Raw genomic sequence first — 15341 nt, forward strand, 5'->3', positions numbered from 1 at the left:
TGTTATGATAAACTTTTCACCAATTATTCTTCCACAACATTCAAGCTTAATTTGACCAGCACAGCTGATTAAAAAACTTGACCTTTTAAATATCGGCTTTATTTCTCATTGAAAATATGAAAGAAGGTCAGCAGATAACTGTGTGCTGTGTTTATTTCTCACTTAAGAGAAACAAACTATAAATGATTTTTTTATATTTAGCGGAATTAACAGTAAGTACAGGTTACAGGACTGAGTTGCTGTAGTCAGCTCTCATTTCATTAATTCATTTAATCAGTATGGTCCTACCACACAGCAGGATGTAGCCATTAATAATGCTCAGCCTACTAGGAAAGCATGGCAAGTTCATGTGTATCTATACAGCCAGCTCTAAACTTTAATAGTCACATGGACTTAAGACGTGGGAAAGGAAATCAATAACAACATTCAAGCAACACCCGGATTTCATAATTTATATCAATTAGATTTTAAAAATACTCAAGATGAAAGAAGAACCTAAAGCCCTGCTTAGCTCCCTTTATGTCACACAAAGTCTAGACAGAGTCAGTGAAGTCTTTAAAAATGAATGATATTACATCATAAGTTAAAAAAGAGAACACCATCACCACCTGGCTCCACCCTGGACACAAACATTAGGGTGTGCACTGAGCTGGGCAGACAGGTTTTGCTGTTGACTGTGCACCCCAAAACTCACAGAAGAAGATACTTCAGGTTCATACGCTGTCACAGCACTCCCTCGCTAAAGCCACTGAGTCGGCACGCGGGCACAGGAAAACGCTCCCTGTTATTGGCAGCAGCAACACGCTGCTGTGCCCCACCGAGGCTCCCTGGGCTGCCCCCAGACGTACCCTCTGCAGAAGATCACTTGGGGCCAAGATTGGCACTGCCAGGGGAAGGTAAAAAAAATAGGGACTGGGCTGGAGCCCCACTGCCTGATGCTGAATGGCACAAAGATGGAGGAGGAAGCTCCTCTGCTGGTATCATGTGGCAGCAAGAAACACCAAACCACCACGATAGACACCTGCCGAGACCACACTGTCACACTGTTATTTTCTTTTTGCAGTAGAGAGTGAATGGACAGAGAGAACATCATTTATTTGTCACACATAAATGTTAAGCTGGCTTCCATTTTAAGAATAAATGCTGCTTATCTGTTTGCAGAAAAGTATTTATCAACCAATGCCAAACAATTATAAATAGTCCATAATACTTTACTGTTGGTCACTTATCACATATTTTAATCTCTTCCCATGTCCAGCTCATTAAATGGGCATAATTTCTCCAGAAAGTGACCATCTGACATCTATGGTTTCTGACAAATCACCCTCCACACAAATAAAACAGCACAACTTTACTATCTGTGTGTCCAAAGGGGAGTTGGAACAAAAGACTACCCATAAAATTGGAACACGGCACATGCACGTCATACAGGGAGACAGACAAAGATGGACACGGAGGTGCAAAGGCTATTACTAAGAAAGTTCAGTTGGATACTTTTCTGGTTGCATTTTAGTGAAGTGATTCAAAAACCACTACCTAAGATGAAACATGCTGTTTCTAGTTTTAGTATGCCCCTGGTTTTTGCTGAAACTTCTTAACATGTGCACTTTACTGACCACAGCAGTGCACCATGCAGGTACTTGCCTAGGAAATCTGAACTGAGGTTTAATTTATTGCACAAGTATCACTAAGCAATCACAGATAGAAACAGTTATTAGTCACCTTCACCTGGGACTGAGTTTTAACCAAAGAAATGTAATTGCAAGGCTTCACATCCTCCTTTTATCATTGATTTGATTCAGCCAAACCAATGAAAACAGCTTATTTTAAAGAGGTTTAAACAAAATAAAAAGCTTCTTACTGCAAATTATTGTTTATAATGGCAAAATAATAGTTCTGAAATCAAACACTCTGCCCACAAAAATGTTTTTTAGAAAATTAATTCTTTGAACTGCTGGTTTAAACCAAAGATTTGCTTCTTCATATAGACAAACTAGCTTTAAGGAAATGTAAACACTGTAAAGATAACATGATTATGCAAGTCTCCACTGATGTGCAGATTTCATCTTTAAAAACATTGCAGGTAAATTCATTTATTAAAAACACACTTAAGATCAACAGGAAGAAAGGCTAAGAAGATGAAAATTCTCCTGATTCCTATTAAATTTTAAAATCTCATATTTCTTTCACTAATTAAAGAGCAAAATAGTGCTTAATCAGTAGGAAAGAAAAAAAAAGTAACAAAAGCTAAAAGCTACTTGAAACACATGGCAGTCCACTGATATAGTCAATTTTTAAAACTGCAAATAGTATATAAAAAACATTTAAGAACTCACAAAATACTTGGAAAAAATGATCTGCTGAGGCCCATAAATATGGGTCTAAAAACACAAGCTCTAAGCAAGATATTTATGTGCTAGTCACACTTTCTGTCAAACTAAACCAGCAGCTGAAGAAACATGCTGGGTTGCCTAATGAGTGATCTTCATAACATGACTCACTTTGGATCATAGGTTTCAGCACATAATTGAGATCTCTCTGCTGTAACACATGCTTAACTGAGCAGCGCAATGGTATTTATCACCTGCTATCCAACCTTCACAACAAACTTCTTTCACAACAGGCATAAAGTTATGCAGGAAAAGGGCTGCTGCTTCTTCCTATTTCTGAGCTGCTGATCTCGATTCTACAACAGCAATCCTTCAAGATATAAACCAAATAATAAATAGGGTTAAGAAAATACAGTTTCAGCCTGCTCACTTTACTAGAGCAAAGAATAGGGAGAAAAGTAATCACGCCTACGTGGAAGGTATAGCAAAAACTAAACTACATTCTCTCCTTCTACTGATCCCACAAGAGTTAAAGGAATATCTGTCACCTCTCCTCTGCCCCCCTACAAACTGGTAGAATGACATGAAGAAAATAAGAGCAGATAAGGAGCAAAAAGAGGTACTTGAAACAGCAAAAGTTCAGTTGGCATGTTGTATGCTTCTCAGAATCCACTGAAATCCTTCAAAGCAAGCTCTTTTGAGATGAGAAAATTTAAGAACATACCCTGTCAAACCTCATTCTCAAGGAGTACAGGAACGGACCTCCTACATCCTAAAAATATAACATTATGTAATGTCCATTTTTCCCAGTGTAATCAAAAAAATTTTTTTTAATCTCAATCAGGACTTTGCTCTTGCCACTTCCACTGGGGGGGCCAGTGGAAAGTTATTAATCACCAATATATAAATTTTTCTTTAACTGAAAGCTTCTCTTCTCCTTAGCATCTATTCTGCTGGAATGTTTTTAGAAGCATGTGTAATTATATCCCTTTTCAGCATTCACTAAGGAGAAGCAAAAGGACAGCAAGACAACCTAAGATAGGTATTTCTGCTATCTGTTACTTCACTGGACTTTCACTGAACCTGTTTCAGGTTGAATTCTTATTTCCTAAATGTGGATGAAAAGAGTATGCAATACACCAGATAAGGCCTCATTATACAGATACAACATTAGTGTTTCTGATTAATGGTCATATCATGCAAGAGCATATCTGCCTTTTTTCACAGTTGCTCTTCACTAACAGATCAGCCACACTTTCTCAGAACCACCCCCCCACACACGCAGATCCTCCTTCTCCTCTATTGCTTCTAAATTAATAAATTCTTAGTAAACTTTTATTGCTGTGTAATCCATCCTAAGGTGCCTGAACTTTCACAGTATACTATTCTATTTCATATTATTTCTTTTATTCTACTCCTCAGGGTCATCATCATTCCCTACTATCTTATACTTTGATTACTGGCAATATTTCAAAACTCTAATCAGAGCTTGTCCACTTTTAGAACCAAGATCATTAGTGAAAAAGCTAAAGTAGATAGATCCTAAGTCCAATTTTTGAAAAAATCATCCCTGTCAGTGAATTCCTTGCCCACTTCACAATTAATTTCTCTACTAAATTCCATTCCACTAGTGAAGGCAGAGAACTTTCCTTATGGCACTGCACCTCAGTAGAGCATTAGTTTAAATACATAAGACCTACTGTAACGTGACTAATTTCTAGATGAAGATATGCAAAACAATCAGGTTAATCTAGTAATATTTTTATAAATCTACATCGCATTTTATGTAATTTACCTCAATTTTCCAATTACTTTCCTACAAAAAAATAGGTATATGACTTCAGTATTGGTTAAGTGTTCCATTTATCATCCTTCAGTCACAGTATCACCGTTCATTTTAACAACTTGTTAAGAATATTTATATTAGGTTCACAATTTAACCTGACTATACCTTCAGATTTCCAGGATGGAGATTATATTGCCCTCCAATAAGAGTGAGTTAAATATGTTGAGATTGATTTCTATTACAAAACTGACTGTTCTCATTTTCATAACCTCATTCTTATTACTCATTTTACCTTTGCCCCTTGTTCAGTACTGTCACTGTGAATAAATTTTTTTTAAAAAGAAAAATATTCATTTAGTTTTAGGGCAATAGCAAACTACCTAATATTTCCTCTCTTTCTGTGCAGCCCCATTCTTTTCAGGTTCTTACTGAAATGCTGAAGAAACTTTTGCTACTGCCCTATCAACCTTTGCAATGCTATCTTCACATGCAATGGCTAGTTTAGTCGCCGCAAAAAAACAGTGCTCTCTTTACTCCCAGACTTCTTGACTTCTAAACACATGAGATTTTTGCCAGCAACTCCAGACTTTCTACTTACAATTTCCCTTGAGATGCTGGGGCCTTTCACACCCCCCTACCTCCAGTCACTGTAGATCAGTTTCCTCGGTATTTTAGCTCCTCAGACTAAAAGGCATTCAAAACTTTTTCAAAAATAGACCTATTCAGGTCTATTAAGTTATGATTCCTGAGTCCTCAGCCCACCTGATTTGCCCGAGTGCTTACTTAGTTATGAAAGAAAAATGATGATAGAAAATACCTATTTTTCTTCATCCTTTCATTAAATACACATACATGGATTTGTGATCATTATCTACAATTCGCCTATTGTTATCCCATCCTCAAAAGCTGCATTCACTATCAAGCTAAATCTATAAGACTATCTCCTCCTGTTGATCTACTGACTACATTAGGACAGCCAGGGAATTCCACGACAAAAGAAAATAACATTTTTTTCCCCACAAAACAACTGAGGCAGACTTTTGAAAGCACACCTTCCACATGAACTGCTGTGCTGTCACTTTTAAACTTTTTTTAATCCTTCCTGAAAAGCCTTGAGAACTTGTGTTGTTCTCATTACTGTTACTCCAACAAGCATCTGTTGTCCTCACAAGGGTCTCATATGTTAAAATATTAGTAAATATACTTAAAAATACTTAGTAAAGTATTAGTATATTAAGTTTTTCTATTTTATTGCCCACATTTAAGACAGACACAGTGTTTTTATAAATTTCACCCAACTCCCACTCTCTCTCTTCCACCCACTCCTTCCTCTTGCTCAGTAACATCATTGCTACTCCTGCAATATCACTACAGATGTAATGAGACAGTGTTCAGTTGAAAGAGGGTCTCTTTTATCGACATTTTGGCCACAGATTAACCTTAGCATTGAATAACCTAACCACCTTCTTTGACCTTGTTTTTATTAAACTGCTTTTTGTTAAACATATTTAAATTATTTTTTAAAGAGAAACGAAATAAAAAACCCACACAGTGTTCCCCCAGGAAAAAGACAGAAAAATTTACATGTAATTATGCTAGTCACATTGCTTAATATGCTTCTGGAAGTCATCTGGATACTATGGAGATGAAGACTGTAGAAGAACCTGATTAGAATAACATAGTATTAATTAAGCCTCATAATATCCTGCAAGATAGGTAAGCAATGACCCTTTATTGATGGATTTTTTCAATGTCACAACACCTCAGGGAAATTAGTATTTCCAGTGAACTGGACTAGGGCTTTCAAGTTGGCTCCATTTGGGGGATACATTTAAGTTAAATCTTCTCTTGAAGAAGAAAAGAGAAGGAAAACTTCTGTTTCTTATTATTCAGATTGCTGTAATATCTTTACTGCCCTCTGGCGTGCATTTCAAAAATAAAATATATGCATAAAATAAAAGGTTATTGGCATTGATCTGAATGCAACTATTTCAGTTTATTTTCCTGACTACTTCTAAACAAGCTCTCAACATCTCAGGACAAACAGGAGATACAATTCACATCTCCATGGTGTTTATTGACCGAAAACACCAGCTAAAAGGGCAGGTCTCAGCAACTACCCTAAATATAAATATCAATAGAAAATATAGAATTTTGCTCTCTGTTGCTTCAATTGTCCCTGTGAATTCAGTTCTCCTCACCTCTAGGAGTCTTTCCTGTTTGATTTCTATAACGCTACTGTACTCTTACCTCAGGGGGGAAAAAAATTCTCTAAGTTCTGCTTTTTTCACTTTTACCCCCATTCTGCCTGTCATTCCTTTAACACAAAGATTTTTAATGGGAATAATGCTGACAATCCAAGTCATCCCTTCCTTGCCTACTCAAGGTCTACAAAGACAATCTGAGAAGTGGTTTCATGTCACCCCATATCTGGTAACTACTGGTTATAATAGCCACTATACTGGTATAATACAGTATATACTTATCCTACCGAGGAACTGGTATAACAACTGGTCCCCCACTCTTGCATGATATCTAGCAACCACATGGCTTTAGGGCAAATCAGATGAGCAATCTGATCCAAGAGGAAGCTACTCATTTTTATTTCTGGGTCACATTTTTGTCATAGCACTGACTAATTGTCACTGCTGGCAACTGCATGACTGTTAGATTTTATACAGAAGTTGCTGCATGGGCCAGTCCTCAGCAGTTTTCTCAGCAGTCCAACGTGACACTGAATCAGTTGTAACAGAAAATCTCCCCCTAAGATCCTCTGGAACCTGATCAAGTCTAAAGTTCAGTTTTGGACTCCCGCAGGCAAGAAAGACATTGACATACTAGAGTGAATCCAGAAGAGGGCTGCAAATGTGATGGGGGGGGGGGGGGGCTGAGCACATCATAGGAGGAGAGACTGACAGAGCTAGGGTTGTTCAGCCTTAAGAAGAGAAAGCTTGGGGCGGGGGGGACTACTACTGCTATGTAAAGGTATCTAATGAGAAGGTGTACATCAGACAGAGTCACTTTTCTGAGGCATGGAAGGACAAGATGCAACAGATTTAACTTCAGACGTGCAAAATTCCAACCCAGTATAAGAAAAAAAATACATACATACATATGTATGTATGCATATGTGTGTATATATGTGTGTATATATACATATATATATATGTATATATACACACACACATATATATATAAATAAAAACACAGAGAGGCTGTGGAATCTCCATCCTTGAAGATGTTCAAAACTCAGCTGGACATGGCCCCAGGTAACGTGCTCTAGAGGCAGCTGCTTTGACAAGAGGGCTGGTCTAAATGATCTCCAGGGGTCCCTTCCAACCTACATGAGTCTGTGATTTTACTAAGTGCATCAACCCTTTTCAAAACCATCACTCCAAAACCATTCCTATAGTATTTCTTCTTTTGAAAAAAGGACTATAATTTGCACTCCAAAACAGAAAGCACCGCAGTTTACAGCAGTATAGCACACGTCTTTATTTTTCCAAGCAGGAACATACAACCACTTTCAGGAAAAAATAATCTATCTACACCACCCACAAGAAATGACTGAGGACACAGCTTTGAGACACCACTGCTCAGCTGAGCCATTTCAGATAGCAAGTGCTGATCCACAAACCACTGCCTCCAAGAGCTGATCAAGAACATCTTGCCTCCTCTTGAGTGGCCAGGACTATTGGATTTGCCTCATACTGAATTCTGGCAAAGGGTAGACAAGTCTGCCATTTGGGCAGATACTACCAGATATCACTAAACAAATGTGAAAGACCACAGTCTTTCCTGATCTCCTGAGCTAACATGATCAATTTGAAATGCCTGTAGAACTGTGGCAAAGTGACAGAACTGTAAAGCACAACAGCATCTCTGAATAGCATGTTGTCTCTCAGCAACTGCTAAGCCCAAAGCTTATAGACAACTAAGCCAGTTATCTGTGCCTGTCGTAAGAAGCCAAATCTTAACTCTGTGAGAAGCAGCAAGAATTGTGACCCACAAAAAATGAAATTCAGTAATTCAGAACCTGAATCAGGAATCATATTGTCCATTGCCCTTCTCTAATACAGCATTAATTTAGCTGAGAATGCAACAAAAAAATGGTGTTTTCCACCAATGATGAGAAAGACACATTAATGTATCCATCAAAATACCTTTAAGCATAGGAAAAAGTAACATTCTGGTAACTAAGAGTAAGCTCAATTCTTCCACTTACAAGTACCAATAATCCCACATGCTTCAATCTTTCTCCTCCATTTTGGAGGTTGTTTAATGTGGAATTAAACTATCATACAAATCTACTTCTGACAGAACTGATGCTAGAACTCAAATTCTTCTTTATAGTGGGACTTGGGCCAGACTGCATTCCCTTCAGCCTACATGTACCATTTTGGTATGTTTTCATGAGGTTACACTGAAATCAGCATAAAACTGTCTATTATCACGACAGCTATCACCTGAACTTCTTCAGAATTAGAGCTAATTGTTGCATTTAAAGACAAACCATGGCACCTAACACTACCCAAAATTATCTTAAGTTAAAGTTGATATAGTATGAAACAACACAAACCGCACAGAGTAGTTCGACTGGCAACTAATGGTATGATCTCAGGTTATTTACGCTGAAAACAGGATTCTGATTCACACACGGTGCCATACTGATCACACGGCTAAAGCAATTATCACTCTTAGCCCTCCAACCCACTTTTCCCATGGTATCTCCACAGCACAGGTACCATGAACAGCACATCCCTGCAGTTTTTGGAACAGGATATTAAAGAAAACTAAAAATCCTAAAGAGCTTACTTATACAGGCTGGAGTAAAAACTCCAGGAGCTGCTTCATGAGCCATTCAGCTGAGAATTACAATCCCTCAGAAAAGGTGAACAGACAGGTGTTAACCCCCTCAGCTATCCTGTTTTAATACTTAATTAAAACATTAAATCTTTAATTCTGGATAACTCCAGCTATCTGGTTTAACTCACTGTGGCACACGAGTAAGAACAGTCAGTGCTGCTCGAGAGAACAAGCTGGAAGCTGCACACGCAGTCACAGCAGCATTGCGGAGCCTAAGCCTCAACACACCCTGAGCTGCAGCATCGCCACAGCCCAGGCAGCCTGGGTTTAAAGCACTGTTTACCTCAACGTACGGATTTGTGTATGTTGACGGCTCTTCGGCTGAGAGCAGCTCTTGATTTATGTCTCAAAGTAATGACGCAGTGAAGACAAGAAGAATTTGGTTTAATTTTTTTTGGGGGGGTGAGTTTTCTGCATAGTTCTGATGTATGACCAAAAAAAAAAAAAAAAATAAATAAATTTAAAAACCCCCCACAAGACAGGTTTCAGCGGCGATCTTCCCGCTCCTAACCCCGCGCCCGGCGCGGAGCGGAGGCGGCGGGGCAGGCGCTACTTACAGCCCGGGTCTCGTACAGCACCAGCTTCTGCACAGAGCTGATCATGGGGGCGGCCGCGGGCGGCATGGCGGCCGCGCAGGGGCGCGCCGGGCCTGGCGCGGCCCCGGGCCCCGGCGGGGGCAGCGCGGACGCGACGGGCCGCGCAAGGCCAGGAAGCGCCGGCACGCCACTGCGCAGGCGCACGCTCGGCAGGGCGGCCCCGCCCATGGTGGTGGTGGTGGGGCGGAAGAAGGCGCCTGCACCCGGCGCCCTCCGAAGCGGCGGCGGCCATGTCGTATGTGGGCGGCGCGCCCGCCGTTGGGCGGTGCCTGAGACTCCCGCGCACCCGCAAAGTCAGCACCAGAAACAGCTCCGAAATCCCCCTCCCGACCCCGCCGAGGGGGCGGGGTGAAGAGGAGGGGCGGGGCGAAGAGGGGGGCGGGCCCTTCGGTTGCCGGGGTTACGCTGATACACAATTCCGCGCCGGCGGGGCGGGCGCGCGGAGGCCGTTGCGCCCTCACGCTGCCCCTTCGTCCCCCCCCGCCCCCTCCCCCGCCACTCGACGTACGCGCCAGGTAAAGCTCAGCCCACGCGTTTCGTGTGAAGGAAATGCAGAGTTTGGGTTCTGTTTTTTAGGTTTGTTTTGTTTTGTTCATTTTTAATTAAGCTATTGCTCCTAAGGTCCAGGAGGTTTTGTTTTCAAAGTGTTTTCAAACGTTTCAGTGTGATGTTTCAAAACCAACTTTTTCAGTTTTTCATCCTGAAGTGGAATTTTTTATTCTAAAAAAAGACTTGGGGGGGGAGGGAGAGGAATGCAGCAATTTTTTTCAGAATTAAGTGGCCCACTAAAAAAGGAGGAGTTTTTTTGTTTTGTCTTGTTTGACTCAGATTTCATTGAGCCTTCACATTTTGGGATTTTATTTCTATTTATTTGAAAGACTCATCCAAATTCTGTTTCAGCTTGAATCTTACCTCCATTTTGCTGTGTTGTATAACTCTGGAGGTGGGATCTCTTGCTGTCCTGGAAGTGCTTGGAGATCACAGGACAGATCATGAACCACGGTTTAATTCTGCAAAGTCTTATTCATGTACCTACCTTTGAATACAACAAGTAGTGCCATTAGTATGTCTTTGCAGGTCTACGGTCTGTTTCTGGGACCAAAGAGAAGTTACAAGGATGTGGTGATCGCGTAAGAAAAAAAAAGGCAACAAAACAAATAGATGCTGTTTGAGAAAGTGCTACAACTTTGAGAGTCAGGAAGAAGAAAGGAGGAAGTCGTTATTAACCTGTCAGCAGAGTTGCAGCTGGGCATCAGGGTAATTCTGATATCCTTTATTTTTCGTAAGTTACTCCTCCCTTCATAATGAATATGCTGTGTATTTTCAATACATACTTTTTCTTCTAAGAATCGCTTTTCTTGCTAAGTAGTTCTTGTATTATTCAGTTCAGTTTGTAAGTATGTGTCATTCACACATGTGTGAACTACTATGTATTTTATGACAGGCTTTTGTTTCTCTCAGATTATTTATGGCTTCACAAGAGGAAAAACAAGCTCAGTCCTTTGCAGACATCTTTGATGAAGATGAAGCTGAAAAAGCCTTTCTGTTGTCCAAACCTACTTGCTTCCTTGTCCTTGGAAAGCCAGTAAGACGTCTGATAAAAGTTTGGATTTTTTTTCTCAAATATTCTGCTAATAATTTTACTTTTCCTTTCAAAACATTAGTTTAGTAATACTAAAAAAAGATTAAGGAACTTCCTTTTTATCTCTTTCACTTTAGAAATCCTGCAAAATATTGTATGGGTTTTGACCTCGTTTAAAATGGAGGAATTGAAGACATGACAGTTCTGTGTATCAGTTACTGTTTCATTTAAATGAACAGAGATAATTAGGAAAGCTTTGTTTACAGGATAAATAATGTCAGGAATTCAGTTATCTTAATGAGTCCACCTTGGTAGGAGAAATTTTGTGACCAGCCAATTACAATTAAAAGTGGTATTGCTGTAATTAAAAGTCACAGGAAGTTTGCTGTTTTCATATTGGCAGCTGGATTGCTTTTATTTTGCTTATGTTACTAGTATTTCAATTTTTAATATATTTGACAAATTAAAGAAGTAAATAGACATAAAAGAACCTTGAAGTACATGTACTGAGTTGTAGACATGCAATAAGGTATTAAATATTTAAATGAGCTTTGATGCAATTATATGTCATTTCATTGGGAATAACTGAAATCCCTCAGGGTATCCTGATGAGGAGATTTATACTATATTGCAATTATGATTCAAAGTCTCTCTCTTTCTCAAATAGTGTAATCTTTTGACTTAAGACAAGCTAATGTTTTTCTAAGCAGAGACTTCTCAAAATTTTTCTTCTCAAATGTAGGATACTTTATAGGTGGTTTTACTTTAGTGTCTTAGTGTGCTAAAGGAGTTTCTTTTAAAGTGCAAATTTGCCTTGTGCCTATACTGAGTCAAGTATGCACTCAATACACCCCCAAAAGTGGTTTTCCTCCTGAATATTGCAGTTGTTAACCACTATGCCTTCAGAGTGCCCTACTTCCTATGTGAATGCATGATCCAACAGTAGTTTGCTCTCTGTATGTGTGTCATTTTGTCAGGTACCACAACATAGTCTGAAATGAGCATACAGAAACCCACTCTGCACTGCATATCAGGTAGAGATAGGTGGTGTGCACCTAGAACTGGCAACCAATGGAAACTTCAATGCCAATAAACTCACCAGATCAAGCTCCAATCCCCCTCTCTTTGCACCACACTGAAAGCTAATGTAGACCCAACTTCTGTGATGTGGTATGCCAGTAGGTATAGTCAGGTGAAGGTTCGGATTATATAATGGAGGCCATAGTACTAAGATGCAGTGCCAACAGATCCCTTCTTCAAAGACTTCTTTCAGCACGCTAGAAGGCTCCCGCTTCCTAGTTTTTGCAGTTTTGCATCTTTTCTTACTCCTTGGCCCCCACTAAGTAATGCTTGACTGCAAATTGTTACATCTGACCAGACTGGGAGAGAAGCCAGGCTGTTGTTTTGGAAGTGGATGAGATAAAAGCACCACAATGAGAGAGCATAAGATGATAGCTCATGAGTGAGTTTTATGGTCAGAATGAGACTTAAAAGTGTGCATTCAGCTCAGTGGAAAACTACAGCAGAGTGATGTGCCTAGTTTTAAACAAAGCTCAGATTTCTAACTTTATGTGAAGAAGTAACTTTACATTTCTAAAGATTAAATTAGCATGAAATACTTACTAAAAGCCAACGCAAAGAAATATGTAAGAAATAGATATTCTCATCTGAAAACTTGCCCTTCAGTAAATGCTTGATATTAATACTTGATACAAGTTTACAAATTTTAATGAAGGATTGAAAAAGCACAGTCCTGGTCCAGAAGGCAAAAAATGAAATATTTTATTTTTGTGATAATTAATTTTATTTATATGACTGATATGCAAAGCATCTAATTTTAAGTTATTTCTTTTAAGCTAGAAACATAATGTTTTGGAAACAATTAAAACAAAACCAAGTAAATAAATTTACATCACATTTGTAAGATTCAGACTATAACTGGGCTGGAACATTTGCTGATGCCGTGTTAACTGGAAGTGTGATTTTTTTTTTAAGGTAGTTTTTTTTTAATCACTGAATTTATCTAGGGTAAACAGACTGGGCATATGTTGATTTCATGTGAAAAGATAAAAAAATTGCCAGTATCTAAAACAGATCTGTAGAGTAAGAAGGGCAATTTTTACATATTTATCATTTTAGGTAAAGAATGCCTCACTCGGAAATGGCTGAACAGGTTTTCATCATACTTGGCTTTGAAACTCAGGACAATAAATGTCAGTCCTAAAGAGTGTCTCATATGAAGACAAGTCATAGTTGAGTTTTAAATGGAGTTACTGAGGAGCGAGGTCAGCATAATTAGTTTGGAGATACTCAGCTGTAAAACGGAGTAACAGTATATTAGCAATGCTATGAAGTATATACTAGAGGGTTGTATTAGAAAGAACATTTGTGTTTGTCTAGCACATAACTAAGAGGCCCTAATCTGATGGTAGCTTTTAATTGTTGTTACAATACAAAGTAGTACTTTTTTTAATGTGTAATACTTTTTTTCCCTTCATGGTGTTTTGCTTTTAAATAAATGTGTATTTTTTCCTTTTAAGGGTTCCGGAAAGAAAACATTAGCTAGAAAACTAGCACAAATATGGAAATGTACTCTCATAGAAGGTAATCATACACTATATTCAGAACATTGCACTGGCTTCCTATCTTTTATTTTAGAATATCCTTTCTGTTTCCTGTAATTCAAAATGTCATGCTGCTGATTCTATAAAGATTTAGCTATCAAAAAAAGTATTTTATTTTGAAGACTTTGAGTTAAAATATGGTAAAGTTCAGTTTTAATAAAGGACTTCTTTGACTTATGTAAATATAGAATATTTAATTTGTGGAATTGTCTAACAAAAGGTTAATACCTGGCCCAAAGTGTAGATTGAACCAAAATTGGAAGGAATTTCAAGGAACATACATATGCCAATTCACATTGTTCAAATTATTAAAACTTCTCCTGACAAATGTCTATTGAATCTGTTTTTTAAAAAAGTCTTAGATAGTCTATCTCTGTAATAAATAGCCTTTGCCATTAGAAAGTTTTTTTTCGTGACTAACATATAAACTTTACCTATTACAATTTTATACCCATTACTTGCTACCTTATGTCTTATAGATTGAGCGGATTATATTTTTCTTCTTTTGCACACAGTGTTTCTTTCAATCTTGTCTGGTTTAACTACCCACAGACATGCACCCGTACATACTCCTTCAACTTTTGTGCAAAGGTTAAGTTTTTCATTTTCCATAATGGAAAATGAAGAAAAAAAGAAAAAAAATATCAACGTACAGAATTACAAATCATTACGATTGGGAGGTACTAGACTTCATCGATTCCAACCTTCCACTCAAAGCACAGCCAGCTACAACAAGTTGTGCAGGGTTGTGTCCAGTTGAGTCTAGACTGTCCCCAAGGGTGGAGACTTCACTACCTCTCTGGGCAACATGTTCCTGTAGTTGACCATCTTCATGGTGAAAAATTGCTTCCTAATTACCTGATTGGAATTTCTCATGTTCCAACTTGCATCTATTTCTTTTTGTCCTATCACTACACTTTTGTGAAGAGAATGGTTCTATCTTCTTTGTACCTTCCCATTAAGTAGATGCAGACAGCAGGCTGAACAAAGCCAAAGTTCTCTTGGCCTCTCCGAGCACATCACATGCTTCTGATAATCTTGATGCCTTCCACTGGACTTGCTCCAATGTATCAATGTATTTCCTAAGATGAATGTGCTGTTTGTCCCATAAAAAATAGACAGGTCAGAGAACTATTAAATAGGAAAGAAGTTTACATTATTTTTAATTTGATAAAGCAACTTGTATACATTTATTCAGTGAATATATCTCTACTTATAAATAAAACAGGGCCAGGACACATGCACAGCACTGTCAGTCAGTTGTCTCTACTGCTAGTTAGTACATTCCCTGGCTCAGTTTTGGCCCATGGCAAATAACAGTCTCTCAAACACTCATTCACAGTATGGAGGATAGTATATATGCCAGCCATCGTTACAAGTAAGCAGTCTGGATATAGCCACTGTGTTTTGGGAAGAAAGATTTTAGCTGTATGGACACGAGCCACTCCATACCATCTGTCTTTGGGTCCTTTTCCTGTCTTGTTTTATTTATTAATATAAATGCAGCCATAAGGGTCATTTTAAAAAATTTTTGTGAGTGTCTGCTTATTTCAATGG

At 38.6% G+C, this 15341-nt stretch overlaps 2 protein-coding genes across 5 annotated transcripts in view; one reads left to right on the plus strand and one right to left on the minus strand.

Annotated features, from left to right (window-relative positions):
* Nucleotides 1-9639, minus strand: part of FIG4 (FIG4 phosphoinositide 5-phosphatase) — a 74279-nt gene extending 64640 nt beyond the window's left edge. For all 4 annotated transcript variants that reach the window (XM_062572654.1, XM_062572655.1, XM_062572653.1 and 1 more), the window contains exon 1: nucleotides 9540-9639. In XM_062572654.1, coding sequence (XP_062428638.1) covers nucleotides 9540-9605 — 66 coding nt within the window. In that variant the 5' untranslated portion in view covers nucleotides 9606-9639. The remainder of the gene's footprint in view (nucleotides 1-9539) is intronic.
* A 1144-nt stretch (nucleotides 9640-10783) lies between these two features.
* AK9 (adenylate kinase 9) overlaps nucleotides 10784-15341 on the plus strand; it is a 72272-nt gene continuing 67714 nt past the window's right edge. The window contains 3 exon segments of the mRNA XM_062570971.1: nucleotides 10784-10835; nucleotides 11040-11163; nucleotides 13701-13764. Of these exon segments, the coding sequence (XP_062426955.1) occupies nucleotides 11047-11163; nucleotides 13701-13764 (181 nt within the window). The 5' untranslated portion in view covers nucleotides 10784-10835; nucleotides 11040-11046.

The sequence above is a fragment of the Rhea pennata genome, chromosome 3 (assembly GCF_028389875.1).
Source record: "Rhea pennata isolate bPtePen1 chromosome 3, bPtePen1.pri, whole genome shotgun sequence".
NCBI classification, from domain to species: domain Eukaryota; kingdom Metazoa; phylum Chordata; class Aves; order Rheiformes; family Rheidae; genus Rhea; species Rhea pennata.